The 20,446-nt window shown below is 44.9% G+C and overlaps 1 protein-coding gene across 1 annotated transcript in view; it reads right to left on the reverse strand.

Annotated features, from left to right (window-relative positions):
* LOC122946158 (2-hydroxyacylsphingosine 1-beta-galactosyltransferase-like) overlaps positions 1 to 20,446 on the reverse strand; it is a 176,934-nt gene that overhangs the window by 1,925 nt on the left and 154,563 nt on the right. The window contains exon 5 of the mRNA XM_044305597.1: positions 554 to 773. Within this exon, the coding sequence (XP_044161532.1) occupies positions 554 to 773 (220 nt within the window). The remainder of the gene's footprint in view (positions 1 to 553; positions 774 to 20,446) is intronic.

Below are 20,446 nucleotides of genomic sequence, written 5' to 3' on the forward strand. Positions count from 1 at the left end.
ATGTCTCATTAATGTTCATGAGCTTAGGAGATAAATCACCACTAGCTATTTCTGGTGCCTCTTACATTCATAAGGGAATGAAAAATTTGATAAATCTAAATCATACTTGGCATAATGGTCCCAGAAAAAAATATTGAAAATCTCCTGGACTCCCACAAGAGCTCTCAGACTCCCATTCATTTCTTAGGCACCTAAGAAATCTTATGACATCTTAAGGAGTGTTGAGCCTTGGTAGCAACCATCTTTGAGTGCCATGTCATTCATTGGCTGTTAATCACATTAAGGTCTGATCTGAAGTATAAATCACTTGAGGGTCAGATTTTGATGTATTTTTTTATCTTTGCTATTATATTTATTATTATTGTATGTGATGTGAATTGCTGTCTGCTGCCTGAGATGCTAATGCATCTGTAGGATCACATGAGTATATGCTTATAATTTCATTTCCAAGTTTATTTTTATCTGGAGATGACTTATGAAGCCAATACTACAATTTGAAATAAGCACTGGCGTACATGATTTTGCCATGTTTTACAAGTACAGTATTTGCTACCTGGGATTATGGATAACATCTGAGAGGGACTCATATAGACTTTCCGTTGTCATCCGACTCCAATCCAGATGAATTCCCATACCCTTAGCCTGCACTCTTGTCATAGTATCATAATGGTCTCCAAAAAGAGGGATTCCAACTACTGGAACCCCATGGTACATGGCTTCAAAAATACCATTCAGTCCTCCATGGCTAAGGAAGGTCTTAATTTTTTGATGTCCTAGAAGAAAATGACATGAAACAATGCTGCTTTATACATTTTTTGACAATATAATTATAGTGAAATTACAAAGAAAACATTTGCCTCTATATGATTTCATAGATTAGTATTCGTATTTTGGAACATAAATTAGATCAACTGCTTTAGGGCTCATACACATGACCGTTGTTGTTTTTGGGTCCTCAAATCACGGATCCACAAAAAACTGATACAGGCCGTATGTATTCTGCATTTAGCGGAACATAATGTCCTGCTCTATAGAACAATCATATCCTTGTCCATAAAATGGACAAGAATAGGATATGTTCTATTTTTTGTAGGTGCCCCAGAACGGACACACGGATGCAGACAACACATGGTGTGCTGTCCACATCTTTTGCAGCCACACTGAAGTGAATAGGTCTGCATCGGTCTGCATATAATCATTGTAGCTAGTGCTACATTTATGTGTCAGAACTGCAGAAGTGTAAGCAAATACCTAAGAAAACCGCACAGAAACAGCCGGGGTGATTGAAATGTTACAAAGAAATTGCGAAGAGGCCATTGCGCCAATTCTCGCACACGCTAACGTGTAATGTCACCATGTCATCACGCTGGGCGGGGAGTGGTGACATCATCAATGATGATGTCCCCGCATCTGCCCTGCATGATGACGACTGGATGATATTAAATGACAGTGGGTGGCGCGATCACCATTCCCCGTTTTTGCATAATGGAATTTGATTCATTATGAAGTAATTTGTAACAAATCAAATTTCTTGTCAAAGTTCAGCGAGGCAGCCGACTCTAATTTTTGAAAACTTCGCTCATCGCTAATAAAAATAATAATGAGTAAATCATTTAAAATAAAGAAAAATGCCAAACATGTTTTTTATGTTTAGAAAAAAATCAAATAAAATGGCAGCTAAGGGTGCACACACATCGAAGAATTTTTACAAAGTTGCAGATTTTTTTTTGTGTAAATTATAGTGTGGATTTTGTTGCGGATTTACTGTGCGAGTCTCTTCCAATTCCATTAAACTGATCCTGGAGTGGAAAATACTGCTTAAAAATTAGCAAAAAATAAATGTGGATTTTGTTGCAGATTTTGTTGCAGATTTTCCAGTGCAATTTTTTCAGCAACACTTTACTGTGCAAAATCAGTTTTCCATTGAATTAAATAGAGAGATTCTCATACAGGAAATCTGCAAAATAACATTGTTTACACTGCAGAATGTAAATTCTGCAGCAGAACACAATGCAGTGAAAGACCTTTTTCAGATCAATAGGATAACATAGGGGAATTCTTGATATTGCAAATCTTCTGATGGAAAATTCTGCCATGTGTGAGTGCACCCTAAAAGTTAAAGAAAAAAGAAAACAAGCTTAAGGCTTCTTTCCCACAGGCGTGTGCACCCCGTGGCCGTGCTGCGGGCCGCAATGCGTGGGGCAGCTGCAGCGATCCGGCCGTTCCGCAAAAAGATAGGACATGTTTTATCTTTTTGCGTAACAGAAGTATGGGACGAAACCCCACGTAGTGCTTCCGTAGGGTTCCGTGGTTCCGTTCCGCACCATTCAGCATCTCCGGATTTGCGGACCCATTGAAGTGAATGGGTCCGCATCCATGATTCGGAATGCCCACGGAACGGCACCCGTGTATTGCGGATTCGCAAATGCGGTCTGCAATACGGCAACGGGGCGCACACGCCCGTGGGAAAGAGGCCTAAATCAGTATAAAATAAGAGATGCTCCTGGTCTGGTGCATCTCAGTCCCTGCAAGTCTTTGCTTACTGATCAGTCTGCAGAAGCAGGAAATGGTAATAATAATAATAATAAGTTATTTATCTATAGCGCCACTACCACCATACTCTGCAGCACTTAACAATTCAGTGGGTACACTTACAAAACAGAATTACAGGCTAATCAGGGGAGTAGCTATAGGGGGAGCAGAGATAGCAGTCGCTACCGGGCCCAGGAGCCTGAGGGGGGCCAAGGACCTGGGTATTATAGAAAGTGCATGCTGCTCAAGTTACACCTCTGGCTGGAGGGAAGGTCAAGAATTGGGAGAGGGGTGGGTGTTGCCATACCGCTCTCTTCCCCAACCACACCATTTTCTCGGAACTCGAGAAAAGAGGCGTAAGTGGCGTACACAGGGAAAAAGTTAGCAGATTTTGTTGCAAAATACCTCTGTGCCTTAAATATCCAAAATAGTGGTAATGATCCCCTAAGATTTTAAAGGATTTGTCTCATTACAGGCAACCCATATAGGAGATGGCTCCATTCCTTTTCTTATAACTGATTTTATCAGAGAAGCCACCACCATATAGACATTTCTACTTTTAAAGATAAGCTCTCGTTTCTGCCTCAGGCAGGGGACCCCCCTTTTTAATGTTCAAATATGGCCTAACATGATATATAGAGGGGGCGTTCTTCGTAAGACGGGTGAGTTATATATATAGTAAGAGGGGTTTTCCTGCAGTTTTATGTAACTAATGATTCTGCATTGAGTACACAATACCCTAACTGCATCAAATAACAGTTCCAGGATCTCTTGATGGCATACCATTTTACATAATATTTCCATATAATATTTTACCACAATTATGTAATATTTTAAGTACCTGGATGCATACAAGAATGTTTTCATTTACCAATAACAGACAACTTGAAAAACATTATAATAAAAAAACATTACACTGCAGTAAAACCTAAATAGACAATAAAGAGGTTTTATTTGCAGTTGCAAGAAAAAGTATGTGTACCCTTTGGAATTATATTGATTTCTGCGCAAATTGGTCATAAAATGTGATCTGATCTTCATCTCAGTCACTACAATAGACAATCACAGTCTGCTTAAACTAATAACACTCAAATAATTAAATGTTACCATGTTTTTATTGAACACACCATGAAAAAGTATGTGAACCCCTATGACATCTCCAAGAGCTAATTGGAGTGAGGTGTTAGCCAACTGGAGTCCAATCAATGAGATGAGATTGGAGGTGTTTGTTACAGCTGCTCTATAAAAAACACACACCAGTTCTGGGTTTGCTTTTCACAAGAAGCATTGCCTGATGTGACTGATGCCTCGCACAAAAGAGATCTCAGAAGATCTACGGTTTAAAAATTGTTGACTTGCATAAAGCTGGAAAGGAATATAAAAGTATCTCCAAAAGCCTTGCTGTTCATCAGTCCTCGGTAAGACAAATTGTCTATAAATGGAGAAAGTTCAGCACTGCTGCTACTCTCTCTAGGAGTGGCCATCCTGTAAAGATGACTGCAAGAGCACAGCGCAGACTGCTCAATGAGGTGAAGAAGAATCCTAGATTGTCATCTAAAGACTTAGAAAAGTCTCTGGCATATGCTAACTTCCCTGTTAGCAAATCTACGATATGTAAAACACTAAACAAGAATGGATTTCATGGGAGGATACCACAGAGGAAGCTACTGCTGTCCAAAAAAAAACATTGCTGCATGTTTACAGTTTGCACAAGAGCACCTGGATGTTCCACAGCAGTACTGGCAAAATATTCATATGAGTTGAGTTATTTGGAAGAAACACACAACACTATGTGTGGAGAAAAAGAGGCACAGCACACCAACATCAAAACCTCATCCCAACTGTGAAGTATGGTGGTGGGGGCATCATGGTTTGGGGCTGCTTTGCTGCATCAGGGCCTCGACAGATTGCTATCATCGAAGGAAAAATGAATTCCCAAGTTTATCAAGACATTTTGCAGGAGAACTTAAAGGGAACCTGTCACCAGGATTTTGTGTATAGAGCTGAGGACATGGGTTGCTAGATGGCAGCTAGCACATCCGCAATACCCAGTCCCCATAGCTCATCTCAGGTTAATTTGCATATGTATCAAATCGTTTTTTTTACACAATAAAAGCACACAGAGAGCTATGGGGACTGGATATTGCGAATGTGCTAGCGGCCATCTAGCAACTTATGTCCTTAGCTCTATACACAAAATCCCTGTAACAGGTTCCCTTTAAGGCCATCTGTCCACCAGCTGAATCTCAACAGAAGATGGGTGTTGCAACAGGACAACGACCCAAAGCATAGAAGTAAATCAACAACAAAATGGCTTAAACAGAAGAAAATATGCCTTCTGGAGTGGCCCAGTCAGAGTCCTGACCTCAACCCGATTGAGATGCTGTGGCATGACCTCAAGAAAGTGATTCACACCAGACATCCCAAGAACATTGCTGAACTGAAACAGTTCTGTAAAGAGGAATGGTCAAAAATTACTCCTGACTGTTGTGCACTAGTGATGTCCCGAACTATTCCCGGCGAAAATAGCTTGTTCGCATTCGCCGAGGCGGGTGAACATATGCAATGTTCGGTCCGCCCCCTATACATCATCATTGAGTAAACTTTGACCCTGTACCTCACAGTCAGCAGACACATTCCAGCCAATCAGCAGCAGACCCTCCCTCCCTCCCAGACCCTCCCACTGTCACGGCTGAGGATGGGGGAAACCCTCAGCCGTGCGATGCCAGGTGGTGTAGTGGCTACTCGGCCATGAGAACAGGATAGGGAGCAGGTCACCTCCTCACGCATCCCTACCCTGACCCTAACTCCTAACCTGCATGGGCCGACCTTTAAGGTAGGAGGACCCATGCGCAGGAACCTCAGGGCCCTGTCTTACCCTCCGCAGGTCCCTGATCTAGGAGCTGGGTAAGACGACCTACTCCTCCTTGGCACGGAGGAGCAGGAGTCTCAATGGCCAAGCTGTTGGGAAAAAGGGGGACATGAACAGCCTCACGGGAATGGCAGGCGAACACCCAGTTCCACCAACCTGCCACAGCCTTGCTGACTGGATCCCTGAGCAGACAGGAAATCAGAACCGTGAGCTGCACCAAACATAAGAAGGTCCCAACAGAACAACATACAACCACACACGCATAAAGGCATCAAACATAACGACAATAATTTTTTTTTATGACCACAGGGGTGGCTCTCACAGGCAGGTCAAATACACAGGATTCTGCTCCAGCTAGCAGGGCTGAAGCAACCTACTGAGCCTTGCTAGACACTCAGGCTATATAGGCCAAGAAGCCACACCCCACATTCGGACACACCCAGTGACATCACTCACACACTGGGAAGGGAGTTAACCCTTCCAGCACCACAGAAGGGAAAACACCACACAAGGGGAAGTGCACACAATACATAAACACAAGTGCACACATACACAGATATCACACACAACCGCATGCACAGCATAACAAGCTGCCACATACATACTGTTGCCAGCGGCAACCACAAGTGAGGCAGATACCACAGGCCTCACCTGTGATTGACAAGCAAACTAGACCGCTGACAACAGCATGCGGTTCAGGAGTCACGGTCATGGCCATGGCCGTGACACTGCCCAGACAAACTACAAGTGCTTACAAAATACACACACCTAACATAGAGGTTGCTAGGTGCAACCGCATGCAACTGCAGCAAGCTGCCTAGCCACGCTCAGGCTGCTGCTGCACATACACATGAGACAAACAGTTGCCCGCGGCAACCACAAGTTAGGCCACACGCCAGCGGCCCTCACCTGTGGTTTTAACCCACACGAAACCGCAGGCAACCGCATGCGGTTAGAGAGTCACGGTCATAGCCATGGCCGTGACACCCACCTCCAGGACAGCATCCATTTTAGATTCATTCGGAAGCTGCATTCACAGTGAGAGGAGGGACAGTGCTGCTGCTGCTGCTGATTTAATAGGGAAAGCGTCAGCTAGGGCAGTGTTCTGTGTCCACAGACTCATCTGCTGTAAGGACAGCATCCCGACAGCACCCCAAAAAGCCCTTTTCATGGCTGGTACATCAGTCTGCTTTTTTATTTTTTATATATATATATATATATATATATATATATATATTGCAGTTGCCAGGCTGCCCGTGTGTGAGAGGCTGCAGGCTCAGTCACAGACAGCACGTGCACACCATTCATACAGGGTGTGACAGAAAATAACTCGCAGATAAAAAAAAAAGATTCTATTTAATATTTTTCTGTGATATAATCACATTTGCAAGCCCGTGTGTGTCAGGCCCACACAGACTGTATTGTGGCCACTGGCTAGGCCTCCACTCATACCGTTACAGGGTGTCATTCACTCAAATAACTTGCAGATAAAAAAAAATCTATTTAAAAATTTTCTGTGATATAATCACATTTGAAAATTGCAAGCCCGTGTGTGTGTCAGGCCCACACAGACTGTATTGTGGCCACTGGAGTAGTGAAGCTTCTATATTATTCGTCAAAAAGTGACAGGTACCACGCCCCTTTTCATTGTCTACCAAAACCCCTTTCGGCAACACGCCCCTTTCGTCCTCTTGACAGGAACCCACGCCCCCACCCCTCCCCTACTCCCTCCCATATTAGATGCGTGTCTGGACATGCCTCAGGGGTCTCTGGGGGTCAGTATGGCTAATTTGTAACAGGCTTTTACATTCCTACACAGATAATGGTCTGGACATGTCACATTATATTATTATGCTAGATAGCGTCCTCCTCTCAGGGCAAGGGGCTCATGTATTTCATATTATTATGCTAGATCTAGAGGCCCGCACAGCGAACCCCCTTATTGACAGTAAACGAATTGAGTACAAAACAAAATAAAAGTTTTAAAACTTTATTGAGCAGATAAACAACTTGCAGAAATTTTTTTAATTACAGCCCTCAAGCGCTGTCGTCGCAGTTTACGGCAGGCCTGTTCTATAAAGACACAGCTGGTCATCATCATGAAAGAACTCTTGGTGGTAACAATTTGGGGTTTAACAAAAGGGTTAGGGCTACAGCCCGGTCTAGGCCTGTAGAGCTTTTGGGACCCCTTTTTGGTGATATATTTAATCAACCAAAACTCGTACTGAATGGATTGGACCTGAAAATTAAACTGACCAGAAATAAAGATGCTTTCTGCCTGATGTCTGCAGATGCAGAGCATTTTAAAGTACAGATATTACAAGCAGCTCTGTATGTAAAGAGAGTTCAGGTATCCCCGGCTGTCAGAATAGGCCACAGTCAGGCCCTTCTATCAGCTACCGCAAAATACACCGTAGATAGAGCCTGTCTCAAGGTGTACAGCATACCGTCTGGTACAAGAATTACGAATCAGGAGAATCTGTTTCTGGGGCAGCTTCCTAAAACAGTAATAATAGGCTTTGTTGAAAATGAAGCCTTTAGCGGTTCATACAATCGTAATCCGCTATGCTTCCACCACTATGATGTGAATCAGGCATCGCTGTACCTGGATGGCCAGCAGATACCCGCAAGGCCCTTTCAACCGAATTTTGAGACGGAATCGGCAGTCAGGGAGTAGGCGTCGCTTCTCCATATAATCGGGAAAACAGAGAAATGATAGTGGATTAGCTATAGACAGATATGAATTTATGAACTGCTACACATTTTTTGCATTTGATTTGTCACCAGATCAAGAACCAGGTGGTCATTTTTCGCTCATTAAAACTGGAAATCTTAGAGCAGAGGTGCGGTTTGCAGTGCCAACACCCCACACAGTAAATATGACAGTTTACTCTATAAATACAAATATAGTGGAAATTAATAATAGAAGGGAGATAGTGTGTGACTTTTAACTAAGCATCCCTGCAGCTTTGAGGAATGAATAATCTACAGCTTACGATTCTGGCAAAATCTGATCCGTATATGAGCAACCTATTCGCGGGTGTATTTCCGTGTGACTTTCTACTGGACGAGCCTGTGCTACAGAGGCCTGCTGCATACATTGTGAATACAGATGATTCCCGTAAACAGGGCAGTCACTGGGTCTTAATTATACTGTATGATAAGGACGCTATATTCTTTGACTCTTATGGGCTATCACCGACTTTTGAAATGTACCCTTGTAGCTTTATTCAATTTATGAAAAGGAATTGTGGGAGATATATCTATCAAAATAACCAGTTACAAGACATGAGCAGTCGTGTTTGCGGTGAATACTGTATCTTTTTTTTTATATCATCTGGCGCGTGGTGTCTCTTATAAGAATGTTTTATATTTCTTTAATAAAAAATGTGATCATAATGATAAAATAGTTGAAATATTTATAAAAAATAAGTTAAGAGTCGACCTATGCAATTCTTTACCATGGTGTGTTTATCACCAGGTTTGCACTGCGTATTGTTAAATCCCTTTATTACTGCATGTACTTTGTTTATCTGGCCAATAAAGCTGTTGAAGCCATTATCTGTGTGGAATGTTTTTATTTGTTTATCTGGCCAGAAATGCTGTTGAAACCAATATGTGTGTGGAAATGTATGATCACAGAGACCCCTGAGGCTTGTCCAGACACGCATCTAGCATAATAATATCAAATACATGAGACCCCTGCCAGTTGAAACCAATATGTGTGTGGAAATGTATGATCACAGAGAACCCTGAGGCTTGTCCAGACACGCAGCAATAAGGGGGTTCGCTGTGCGGGACCTGTCAAGAGGACGAAAGGGGCATGTTGACGAAAGGGGTTTTGGTAGACAATGAGAAGGGGCGTGGTACCTGTCACTTTATGACGAATAATATAGAAGCTTCACTACTCACTGGCTAGTGGCTAGGCCTCCACTCATACTGTTACAGGGTGTCATTCACTCAAATACCTTGCAGATAAAAAAAATTATATTTAAAAAATTTCTGTGATATAATCACATTTGCAAATTGCAAGCCAGTGTGTGTCAAGCCCACTCATACCATTACAGGGTGTCATTCACTCAAATACCTTGCAAATAAAGAAAATTTTATTTAAAATTTTTCTGTGATATAATCACATTTGCAAGCCCGTGTGTGTCAGGCCCACACAGACTGTACTGTGCCCACTGCCCACCACTTATATATGGTGGCACAGTACCTTGCACGCATAGCACCACTTGACAAGGTGCTGTGATTTCCACTGGCCCTGGAATAATGCCCAGTGTTCAGAGGCCACGTACCCTGAACCCCAAAAATTCCGAGAAAATAGTTGACTGGCTTACACAGGACACCCAATCTTCAACAGCTTCCGCTAAGAACCTTGACGCACCATCCTCCTCCAGCTCAGTTTTGGTCACCTGCTCTCAAGTTACCACTCTCCCACCCGCCAGCTTTTACCATACCAGCTGGTGGAGTCTGAGGCCTTCAAAAAATTTGTCACTATTGGGACATCACAGTGTAAGGCATCCGGACTAAATTGTTTTTCTAATAAGGCAATCCCAAACCTCTACTCAGTGATTGAAAAGGAAGTCATGGCATCTCTGGCATACAGTGTTGGGGCAAGAGACCATCTGACCACTGATACCTGGTCTGCAAAGCATGGTCAGGGCAGGTATATCACCTACACTGCGCATTGGGTCAACCTGCTGACGGCTGCCAAGCATGGAATGCGTGGCTCTGCAGCGGAGTTGATGACACTGCCACGACTTGCAGGCAGGCCTACTGCCACCTCCTCTACTCCATCCTCTTCCATAACCTCCTCAGCTGAGTCCTCTTCTGCTGCGGCATCTGGCTGCACATCAACTGAACCCAGCTCCCCAGGGGCTATTCCACATCCCGGATACGACAGTGTCACGCTGTCTTGAGGTTGACTTGCCTGAAAGCAGAGAGACACACCGGACCAGCACTCCTGTCCGCCCTGAACGCACAGGTGGATAAGTGGCTGACCCCGCACCAACTGGAGATCGGCAAAGTGGTGTGTGACAATGGAAGCAATTTGTTGGCGGCATTGAATTTGGGCAAGTTGTCACATGTGCCGTGCATGGCACATGTGTTGAATCTCATCGTACAACGCTTTGAGTCTAAGTACCCAGGCTTACAAGACGTCCTCAAGCAGGCCAGGAAGGTGTGTGGCCATTTCAGGCGTTCCTACACGGCCATGGCACACTTTTCAGACATTCAGCGCCGAAACAACATGCCAGTGAGGCACTTGATTTGCGACAGCCCGACACGTTGGAATTCAACAATGTTTGACCGCCTGCTCCAACAAGAAAAAGCTGTTAACAAGTATTTGTATGACCGGGGTGCAAGGACAGCCTCTGCGGAGCTGGGAATTTTTTTGCCACGTTACTGGACGCTCATGCGCAATGCCTGTAGACTCATGCCTCCTTTTGAGGAGGTGACAAACCTAGTCAGTCGCACCGAAGGCACCATCAGCGACCTCATCCCATTTGTTTTCTTCCTGGAGTGTGCCCTGCGAAGAGTGCTGGATCAGGCTGTAGATGAGCGTGAAGAGGAAGAGTTGTGGTCACAATCACCACCAGTAACAGCCTTGTCATTATCGCTTGCCAGACCTGTGGCAACGCTGCAAGAGGAGTATGAGGAAGAGGAGTCAGAGGAGGAATGTGGCTTTGAGGAGGAGGAAGACCAACCACAGCAGGCATCCCAGGGTGCTCGTTGTTGTCACCTATCTGGGACCCGTGGTGTTGTACGTGGCTGGGGAGAAGAACAGACCATCAATGACATCAGTGAGGAGGAGGAACGGGAAATGAGTAGCTCGGCATCCAACCTTGTGCAAATGGGGTCTTTCATGCTGTCATGTCTGTTGAGGGACCCTCGTATAAAAAGGATGAAGGAGAACGACCTGTACTGGGTGGCCACGCTACTAGACCCCTGGTATAAGCAGAAAGTGGCGGAAATGTTACCAAATTACCGGAAGTCAGAAAGGATGCAGCAGTTCAAAACCAAACTAAAAAATATGCTTTACACAGCTTATAAGGGGGATGTCACAGCACAACGGGAATTTAACAGGGGAAGAGGTGAAAGCAATCCTCCTCCTACCATGACCACGGCGGCAAGGACAAGATGCTTTACAGATGTGTTGTTGATGGAGGACATGCAGAGCTTTTTCAGTCCTACACATCGCCACAGCCCTTCGGGATCCAGCCTTAGAGAACGACTCGACTGACAGGTAGCAGACTACCTCGCCTTAAGGCCTCATGCACACGACAGTATTTTTTCACGGTCCGCAAAAACAGGGTCCATAGGTCCGTGATCCGTGACCGTTTTTTCGTCCGTGGGTCTTCCTTGATTTTTGGAGGATCCACGGACATGAAAAATGAAAAAAAAATCTAAGTCAAGTTTGCCATTGAAATGATAGGAAAAAACGGACACGGATCACGGACACGGATCACGGACACGGATGACAATCTTGTGTGCATCCGTGATTTTTCACGGACCCATTGACTTGAATGGGTCCGTGAACCGTTGGCCGTGAAAAAAAATAGGACAGGTCATATTTTTTTTCACGGCCAGGAAACACGGATCACGGATGCGGCTGCCAAACGGTGCATTTTCCGATTTTTCCACGGACCCATTGAAAGTCAATGGGTCCGTGAAAAAAAACTGGAAAACGGCACAACGGCCACGGATGCACACAACGGTCGTGTGAATGAGGCCTTACTGAAACTACCTCGCCTTAACTGAAGATATCGACACTCTGAGTAGCGATGAACCCCTTGACTACTGAGTGTGCAGGCTTGACCTGTGGTCTGAACTATCCCAGTTTGCGATAGAACTTCTGGCCTGCCCCGCTTCAAATGTCCTGTCAGAAAGGACCTTCAGTGCAGCAGGAGGCATTGTCACTGACAAAAGAAGTCGCCTCGGTCAAAAAAGTGTTGATTACCTCACCTTCATTAAGATGAATGAGGCATGGATCCCGAAGGTACTGACAGTGGGGGATATGTTTGATTAACAAAAGGCATCATGACATGCCTTGGCCTCAAAATGGTCCCCACACTGCTGTATTTAATGTCTGCATACCGGATGACTTTCGTGAATTCTCCGCCACCAACTAGGGTTCAAGCCGCAATGTTTTAATCACCTTTCTGCCCGGAAAACAATACCTAATTTTTCAGGCATGTTTACATGCCTAATTTTTCTGGCCTCTAGTGCTGTACTGTGGCTGCAAAAACAAAACAAAAAAAAGGCACATACATGTGTCAATTCCCCTTTCGTGATTGGTACCTTGTTGCGGTGAAGGGGCTTGCGTATCACAATGAAGCGATCATCATCTCTATGAGTGTGTTGGCAATGTTGCCACACCCCAGATAAGGCCGTTGCTTCATTATGATCAGACTAAAAGCGATAGGCTGGATAATTTTTCATAGAAAAAACATTATTTTTCCTTTTTTTTTTAAGTTGTATGGGTTTTTAATACATAAAATAAACTATTGAGACTTTATTATGAGTTTTTTTATTAAAAAAATTGCAGACAATTTAAAAAATCCCCTTCAATTCCAATACAAAGCAAGTACAGAGCTCAGAACAATTTCAGGATGTCGTTAATTCGACAATGATTAATCAATTCGACACACGTCCCCGGATAGGGGACGTAACAGGGATTAAACTGATGAGAATAGTACTACAGAAAATACCACTCATATCGGGTGTGACAGTAAATTGCACGGCGCAGATGCAGTGACCGTGGCGTGGATTCAAACAAAGGGGAGGGAGCCAGCGTTTTTTTTAACCATCTCCCCGTTCGAAGAATCAATTCAATTCACCTTTTGGGGACCCTTGGTGTTGTATGTGGCTGGATGGAGGAAGAAACCTTCAATGATATCAACAGGACATGGCTAGCTTGGTATCCAACCTTGTGCAAATGGGAAGTTTGCGTTTGGGCAAATGGACTGTTTGCGGTTGTTTGCGGTGCATTAAAAGGGGAGTTTGGTCTGTCAATGTCTGTGAAGAGGGCGTAACCCTTACACTACCTGATCGATACAACATCATACCTGATTGTATACACACATTGGATGTTTTAAACCACGTTGTTCAAAAAAATGTAGGATTGTTAGGTGATTTGTGCCCTTTATGGATTAAAATCCAACTCTGCGTCAACTATGTAATTTTCCATGGGATTTTTGCCATGGATCCCCCTCCGGCATGCCACAGTCCAGGTGTTAGTCCCCTTGAAACAACTTTTCCATCACTACTGTGGCTAGAAAGAGTCCCTGTGGGCTTTAAAATTCGCCTGCCTATTGAAGTCAATGGCGGTTCGCCCGGTTCGCGAACATTTGCAGAAATTCGCGTTCGCCGTTCACGAACGGAAAATTTTATGTTCGTGACATCTCTATTGTGCACGTCTGATCTGCAACTACAGGAAACGTTTGGTTGAAGTTATTGCTACCAAAGGAGGTTCAACCTGTTATTAAACCAAGAGTTCACATACTTTTTCCACCTGCACTGTGAATGTTTACATGGTGTGTTCAATAAAAACATGGTAACATTTAATTCTTTGTGTGTTATTAGTTTAAGCAGACTGTGATTGTCTATTGTTGTGACTTAGGCCTCATGCACACGACCGTTGTGTGCATCCGTGGCCGTTGTGCCGTTTTCAGTTTTTTTTTGCGGACCCATTGACTTTCAATGGGTCCGTGGAAAAATCGGAAAATGCACCGTTTGGCAGCCGCATCCGTGATCCGTGTTTCCTGGCCGTGAAAAAAATATGACCTGTCCTATTTTTTTCACGGCCAACGGTTCACGGACCCATTCAAGTCAATGGGTCCGTGAAAAAACACGGATGAACACAAGATTGTCATCCGTGTCCGTGATCCGTGTCCATTTTTTCCTATCATTTCAATGGCAAACTTGACTTTGATTTTTTTTTTCATTTTTCATGTCCGTGGATCCTCCAAAAATCAAGGAAGACCCACGGACGAAAAAAACGGTCACGGATCACGGACCTACGGACCCCGTTTTTGCGGACCTTAAAAAAAAATGGTCGTGTGCATGAGGCCTTAGATGAAGATCAGATCACATTTCATGACCAATTTGTGCAGAAATCTATCTTATTCCAAAGGGTTCACATACTTTTTCTTGCAACTGTACATAAAACTGGCCCCTTTGGCTATGTTCACATCATGTTTTGTGAACATGCTAGGTATTTGCATCTGGAAAACTCCAAGCTCATACAGCAAATGTCTCCTTAGGGCCCCACCCAAAAACGTGTTCCTTAGGCCTCTGTCAGGGTAGTATATGTTAACATAACTTTTTTTTTAAAGGGACCTAAACCTTTACTTAAATCACGGAAGGTTCAGCAGCACTACTCAAAGAGCTCTACACTTTAGCTTGCACTGGCTGTGTTCTGCCTTTGCAGCATGCAGAGTAAGGATCTAAGGAAAGTAAAGGAAAGCAGAAGAAGAGCCGATCCAAGCTGAAGGTGTTTTTTGCGGGACAATTAGCATTTTCTAAGGCTACCATTTAATATTGCATAGAATGTAGTGGGAAGCTGGAAAAAAATCCAAATGGGGTGGAATTGAAAAAAAAAAAAAATCTGCCAGTTTTATGTGTTTTTTTTTACGGCATTCACTATGCAGTAAGGCTTCATGCACACGACCGATGTGTGCACCCGCGTCCGTGGAAAAATCGGAAAATACACCGTTTGGCATCCGCGTCCGTGATCCGTGTTTCCAGTCCGTGAAAAAAATATGACCTGTCCTATTTTTTTCACAGCCAACGGTTCACGGACCCATTCAAGTCAATGGGTCCGTGAAAAATCACAGATGCACACAAGATTGTCATCCGCATCCGTGATCCGTGTCCGTTTTTTCCTATCATTTCAAAGGCAAACTTGACTTAGAGTTTTTTTTCATTTTTCATGTCCGTGGATCCTCCAAAAATCAAGGAAGACCCACGGAAGAAAAAACGGACACGGAACAACGGAAAAAGTTTTTGCGGACCGCAAAAAAAAAAAAAGTGTGCATGAGGCCTAAAACTAATTTCTTTCTCCAGGTTAGTAAAATTACGATGATGCCACATATTTATAGTTTTTCTTACGTTTTAATACTGAAAAAAATAAAATAAATTATGGCCATATTCTGACCTCCATAACTTTTTTTAGTTATATCTATGGAGATGTGGGAGGGCTCATTTTTTACGGGCCGATCTATTCCAATTTTTTTTAGGTAAAGTGATTAAAATACTGCAAATCGGTATGGTGGTTTTCGGACACAGTGATGCCCCTCATTTTTTTATTTTATTGTTTAAGTATCTTTATTTTAATTTCGGGGGAAAGGGGAGGTGATTTGATTTTGATTTTTTAAACTTTTTTTTAGGTCACCATAAGGACCACAACTTCGTATAGGGTATTGGAATTTTCTCCATTAGTCTATACAGACATAGCTAATGCTATATTACAATTCAATGCTACCATCTGCTGGCCTGAATTGCAATATACACCGGGGGGGATGCGTTAAAGCCCATGAAACATGCACTTCTGGGTTTCTGGCTTCTGAGATGCCGTGATCACATATGAACATGCCATCTGAGAGGGTTAGACTACTTTCACACTAGCGGCACGGACCTCCGGCAGGCTGTTCCGTCGGGTGAACAGTTTGTCGGATAAATCCTGCCGCTAGTGAAAGTGTGCCCCTGGACTGCTGCTCCGTCCTCATTCACTATAATGGGGTGGGGGCGGAGTTACGGCAGAGGCACGGCAGCGCACGGCGAGAGGCTGCCGGAAGAAAACTACGACATGTCCGACATTTTTTCCGGCAGCCTTAAAGTACTGTAGCCTTAAATGTCTGTGATCGGCATTACCTCCAGTCACGGACATTAGCCTCGGGTGTTTGATGTATGAAACAGCGGCTACTTGCTAGCTATGGCACTATGGAGTGGAAGCCATCTTTAACCCCTTAAGGACCGAGGACGTACCGGTACGCCCTATTTCCCGAGTCCTTAAGGACCGAGGACGTACCGGTACGTCCTGACTTAAAATCTGAATTCCGGCGCCGCGGGGGTTAATCGAAACGGGATTTCGGCTGAAATCATTCAGCCGGCATCCCGTAACAACACAGGGGGGGGTCATTGGACCCCCCCCGTATCGGCGATCGCAGAAAACCGCAGGTCAATTCAGACCTGCGGTTTTCTGCGTTTCCGGTCCATTCGGGTGTCCTGTGACCCGATGAACCGGAAAAAGACTGCGATCGGTGGCGTAATTTTACACCACCAATCGCAGTCCGAGGATTTGAGGAGGCGGTGCTGGCCCTGGTGCTGAACGCCGCTGTCCAGGGTGCTGATTGGTGCAGGGGAGAGAGGCGCGAGATTCAAACTTCCTGCGCTCCTCTCTCCCCTCCTCTTCCTGTCCAGCACCCTGACCGTGCAGCATCGTCCAGCACCAGCTCCTGTGTCCCCCTAAATCGGCATCCATCACCCTCCTGCACCCATCGCCACCCAGGTAGGTTAGGGTCAGTGAGGGAGAGGCACCTTTAGGCAGGGATAGAAGGGAAAAGTTAGAAAAAAAAAAAAAAAAGCACATTTATTCCAAACTTTTTTGTTTCAACTTTCAGACCCCAGACCCCCCTGCCACTTGCCCCCCCCGCATCCCCCCCACCACCAGCCCCCCCCCCACCACCAGGCCGAGGAGGCATATGCCCAGATTGCCTCCGACTCTGAGAGCCCCAGTGAGGATGAGGATGACCCCACGTTCCTTTTGTCATCCGCATCCTCCTCATCATCATCGGATGACGATGAGCCACCAAGTCAGCGGAGACGCCGCCAGGCGGAGCCAGGGGCCACACATGCTAGGGATCCTGTGGCCCACCCTAGTACGAGCCGCCCTGGGGTTCGTACTGGTTTCCCGGCCCACCAAATAAGTTCACCGGAGCCCCCTGCCGATGAACTTAGCTGGTGTCCCCCAGTGGACTTTGAGCCTGAGATTCCGGATTTCGCTGGCAATCCTGGAATCCAGATTCCCACAGTGGGGTTTACTGAAATAGACTTTTTTAGTTTTTTTTTCAGTAACCCACTGGTGAATTTGATGGTGGAGCAGACGAATCTGTACGCCCAACAGTTCGTCGCTCAAAACCCAGGCTCAGTTTTGGCTAGACCCGGTGGCTGGACGCCGGTCAGTGCAGCCGAGATGAGGACATTTTGGGGCCTCGTGCTGCATATGGGTCTAGTCCAAAAACCCAGTGTCAGGCAATACTGGAGTGGGGACGTCCTGTACCAGACCCCACTGTACAGTATGGTCATGACACGTCACCGGTTTGAGGCCATCCGGAAATGTCTGCATTATTCCGATAATGCAGCATGTCCACCCCGAGGTGATCCTGCCTATGACCGGCTGTATAAGATACGGCCGGTCATCGATCACTTTGGGGCCACATTTCAGCAGGCCTACGTACCTGGAAGGGAGGTCGCGGTTGATGAGTCTCTCGTTGCGTTCAAGGGGAGACTCAGTTTCCGCCAATACATTCCCACAAAGCGGGCGAGGTATGGCGTGAAGCTATACAAAATTTGTGAGAGTACCTCAGGGTACACTTACAAATTTCGTGTGTACGAGGGGCGAGATTCCCGTATTCAACCCCCAGAATGTCCCCCCACTCTGGGTGTTAGCGGGAAACTCGTGTGGGACTTTATGTACCCACTGCTGGATAAGGGTTACCACTTGTACGTGGATAACTTTTATACCAGCATTCCCTTGTTCAGGTCCCTTGCCGCCAGATCCACGTTCGCTTGTGGGACCGTGCGGAAAAATCAACGAGGCCTCCCTGCCTACCCCCTCCAGGTACCTATCCCCAGGGGTGAGACCCGTGCACTTACCAGTGGAAACCTGTTGCTGGTCAGGTATAAGGACAAGAGGGATGTCCTTATGCTGTCCACAATCCACGGTAACAGCACCACCCCAGTCCCTGTGCGAGGTACCGCGGCAACGGTCCTCAAGCCCGATTGTATCGTCGACTACAATCGGTATATGGGAGGAGTTGATCTCTCTGATCAAGTCCTCACGCCATATAACGCCATGCGCAAAACCCGGGCATGGTACAAAAAAGTTGCGGTCTACTTGGTGCAGGTTGCCATGTACAACTCTTTTGTACTATCCCGAAGCGCTGGCAGCACAGGGACATTCCTCCAATTCTATGAGGCAGTCCTCAAGGACCTGATCTTTTCGGACCGGGAAAGAGCAGGCCGGAGTACCTCGGGAACTGGAGGCGCCCGGATCGTCCCTGGCCAACACTTTCCAGGTGTGGTCCCCCATACTGGAAAGAAGGGACGAACCCAAAAAAAGTGCAGAGTGTGTCACAAGAGGGGGATACGGAAGGACACCACAACTCAATGTGACACGTGCCCCGATCATCCGGGCCTCTGCATTATCGATTGCTTCAGGGAGTATCACACTTCCATGGAGTACTAAATTTTTATAATCCCCAACAGTTCACTAGAGAACATAAAACACTATGGCTCTCAGACTTTGGAGACACGAAAACAATTTTTCTTTCCCCCAAAAATATTAGTTTTAGTGCAGGCATCCTCAAACTGCGGCCCTCCAGATGTTGTAAAACTATAACTCCCAGCATGCCCAGACAACCTACAGCCATCATCAGGGCATGGTGGGAATTGTAGTTTTACAACATCTGGAGGGCCGCAGTTTTAGGATGCCTGCTTAGTGTCTCCAAAGTCTGAGAGCCATACATATTGGGCATCGTCGCGTGCGTAAAAGTCGTCGCTATAAAAATAACTTTTTACCAAACGCCTCGGATGAACGGTGTTAAAAATATAAAATAAAAACGGTGCCAAAACACCTATTTTTGGGCAAAATTTAAATTTAAATCCATTTTGCCGGTAATAAAGCAAGGGTTAACAGCCAAACAAAACTAAACATTTATTGCCCCAATTCTGTAGTTTGCAGAAACACCCCATATGTGGTCGTAAATGGCTATATAGCCGCACGGCAGGGCATAGAACGAAGGGAACTCCATACGGTTTCTGGAAGGCAGATTTTGATGGACATTTTTTTTTTTTACACCATGTCCCATTAGAAGCCCCCCCTGATGTAGCCTAGACTAGAAACTCCAAAAAAGTGACCCCATCTAAGAAACTACACCCCTCAAGGTATTCAAAAGTTACTTTACAAACTATGTTAACCCTTTAGGTGTTCCACAAAACTAAATAGCGAATGTAGAAACAATTTTAGAATTAAATTTTTTTGTTACATTGCCTCAAAAAAGAGTAATATAGAGCAACCAAAAATCTAATTTACCCCAAAAATTGTCCCAAAACAACAACCACCTTATCCTGTAGTTTCCTAGATTGGGTCACTTTTATGGAGTTTCTACTCTAGGGGGGCATCAGGGGGCTTGAAAGGGTACATGGTGTAAATAAACCAGTCCAGCAAAATCTGCCTTCCAAAAACCGTATGGCGTTCCCCTTCTTCTATGTCCTGCCGTTTAGCCAAACAGTAGTTTACGACCACATTTGGGGTGTTTTTGCAAACTACAGAATCAGGGCAACCCATTTTGAGTGTTGTTTGGCAGTTAACCCTTGTTTTACTCCTGGAAAAAACTGATTATATTGGAAAATTTTCCAAAAAATAGAAATTTCTAAATTGTTTCTCCATCTGCCATTAACTCTTGTGGAACACCTAAAGGGTTAACAAAGTTTGTAAACCCAGTTTTGAATACCTTGAGGGGTGTACTTTCTTAGATGGAGTCACTTTTTTGAAATTTCTATTCTAGGGGTGCAACAGGGGGCTTCAAATGGGACATGGTATAAACAAAACCAGTCCTGCAAAATCTGCCTTCCAAAACCCATATGGTGTTCCCCTCCTTCTATGTGCTACCGTTCGGCCAAACAGTAGTTTACGACCACATATGGGGTGTTTTTGCAAACTACAGAATCAGGGCAACCCATTTTGAGTGTTGTTTGGCAGTTAACCCTTGTTATACTCCTGGAAAAAATTGATTATATTGGAAAATTTTCCAAAAA

Source organism: Bufo gargarizans, chromosome 1 (genome assembly GCF_014858855.1).
Source record: "Bufo gargarizans isolate SCDJY-AF-19 chromosome 1, ASM1485885v1, whole genome shotgun sequence".
Classification (NCBI taxonomy): Eukaryota; Metazoa; Chordata; class Amphibia; order Anura; family Bufonidae; genus Bufo; species Bufo gargarizans.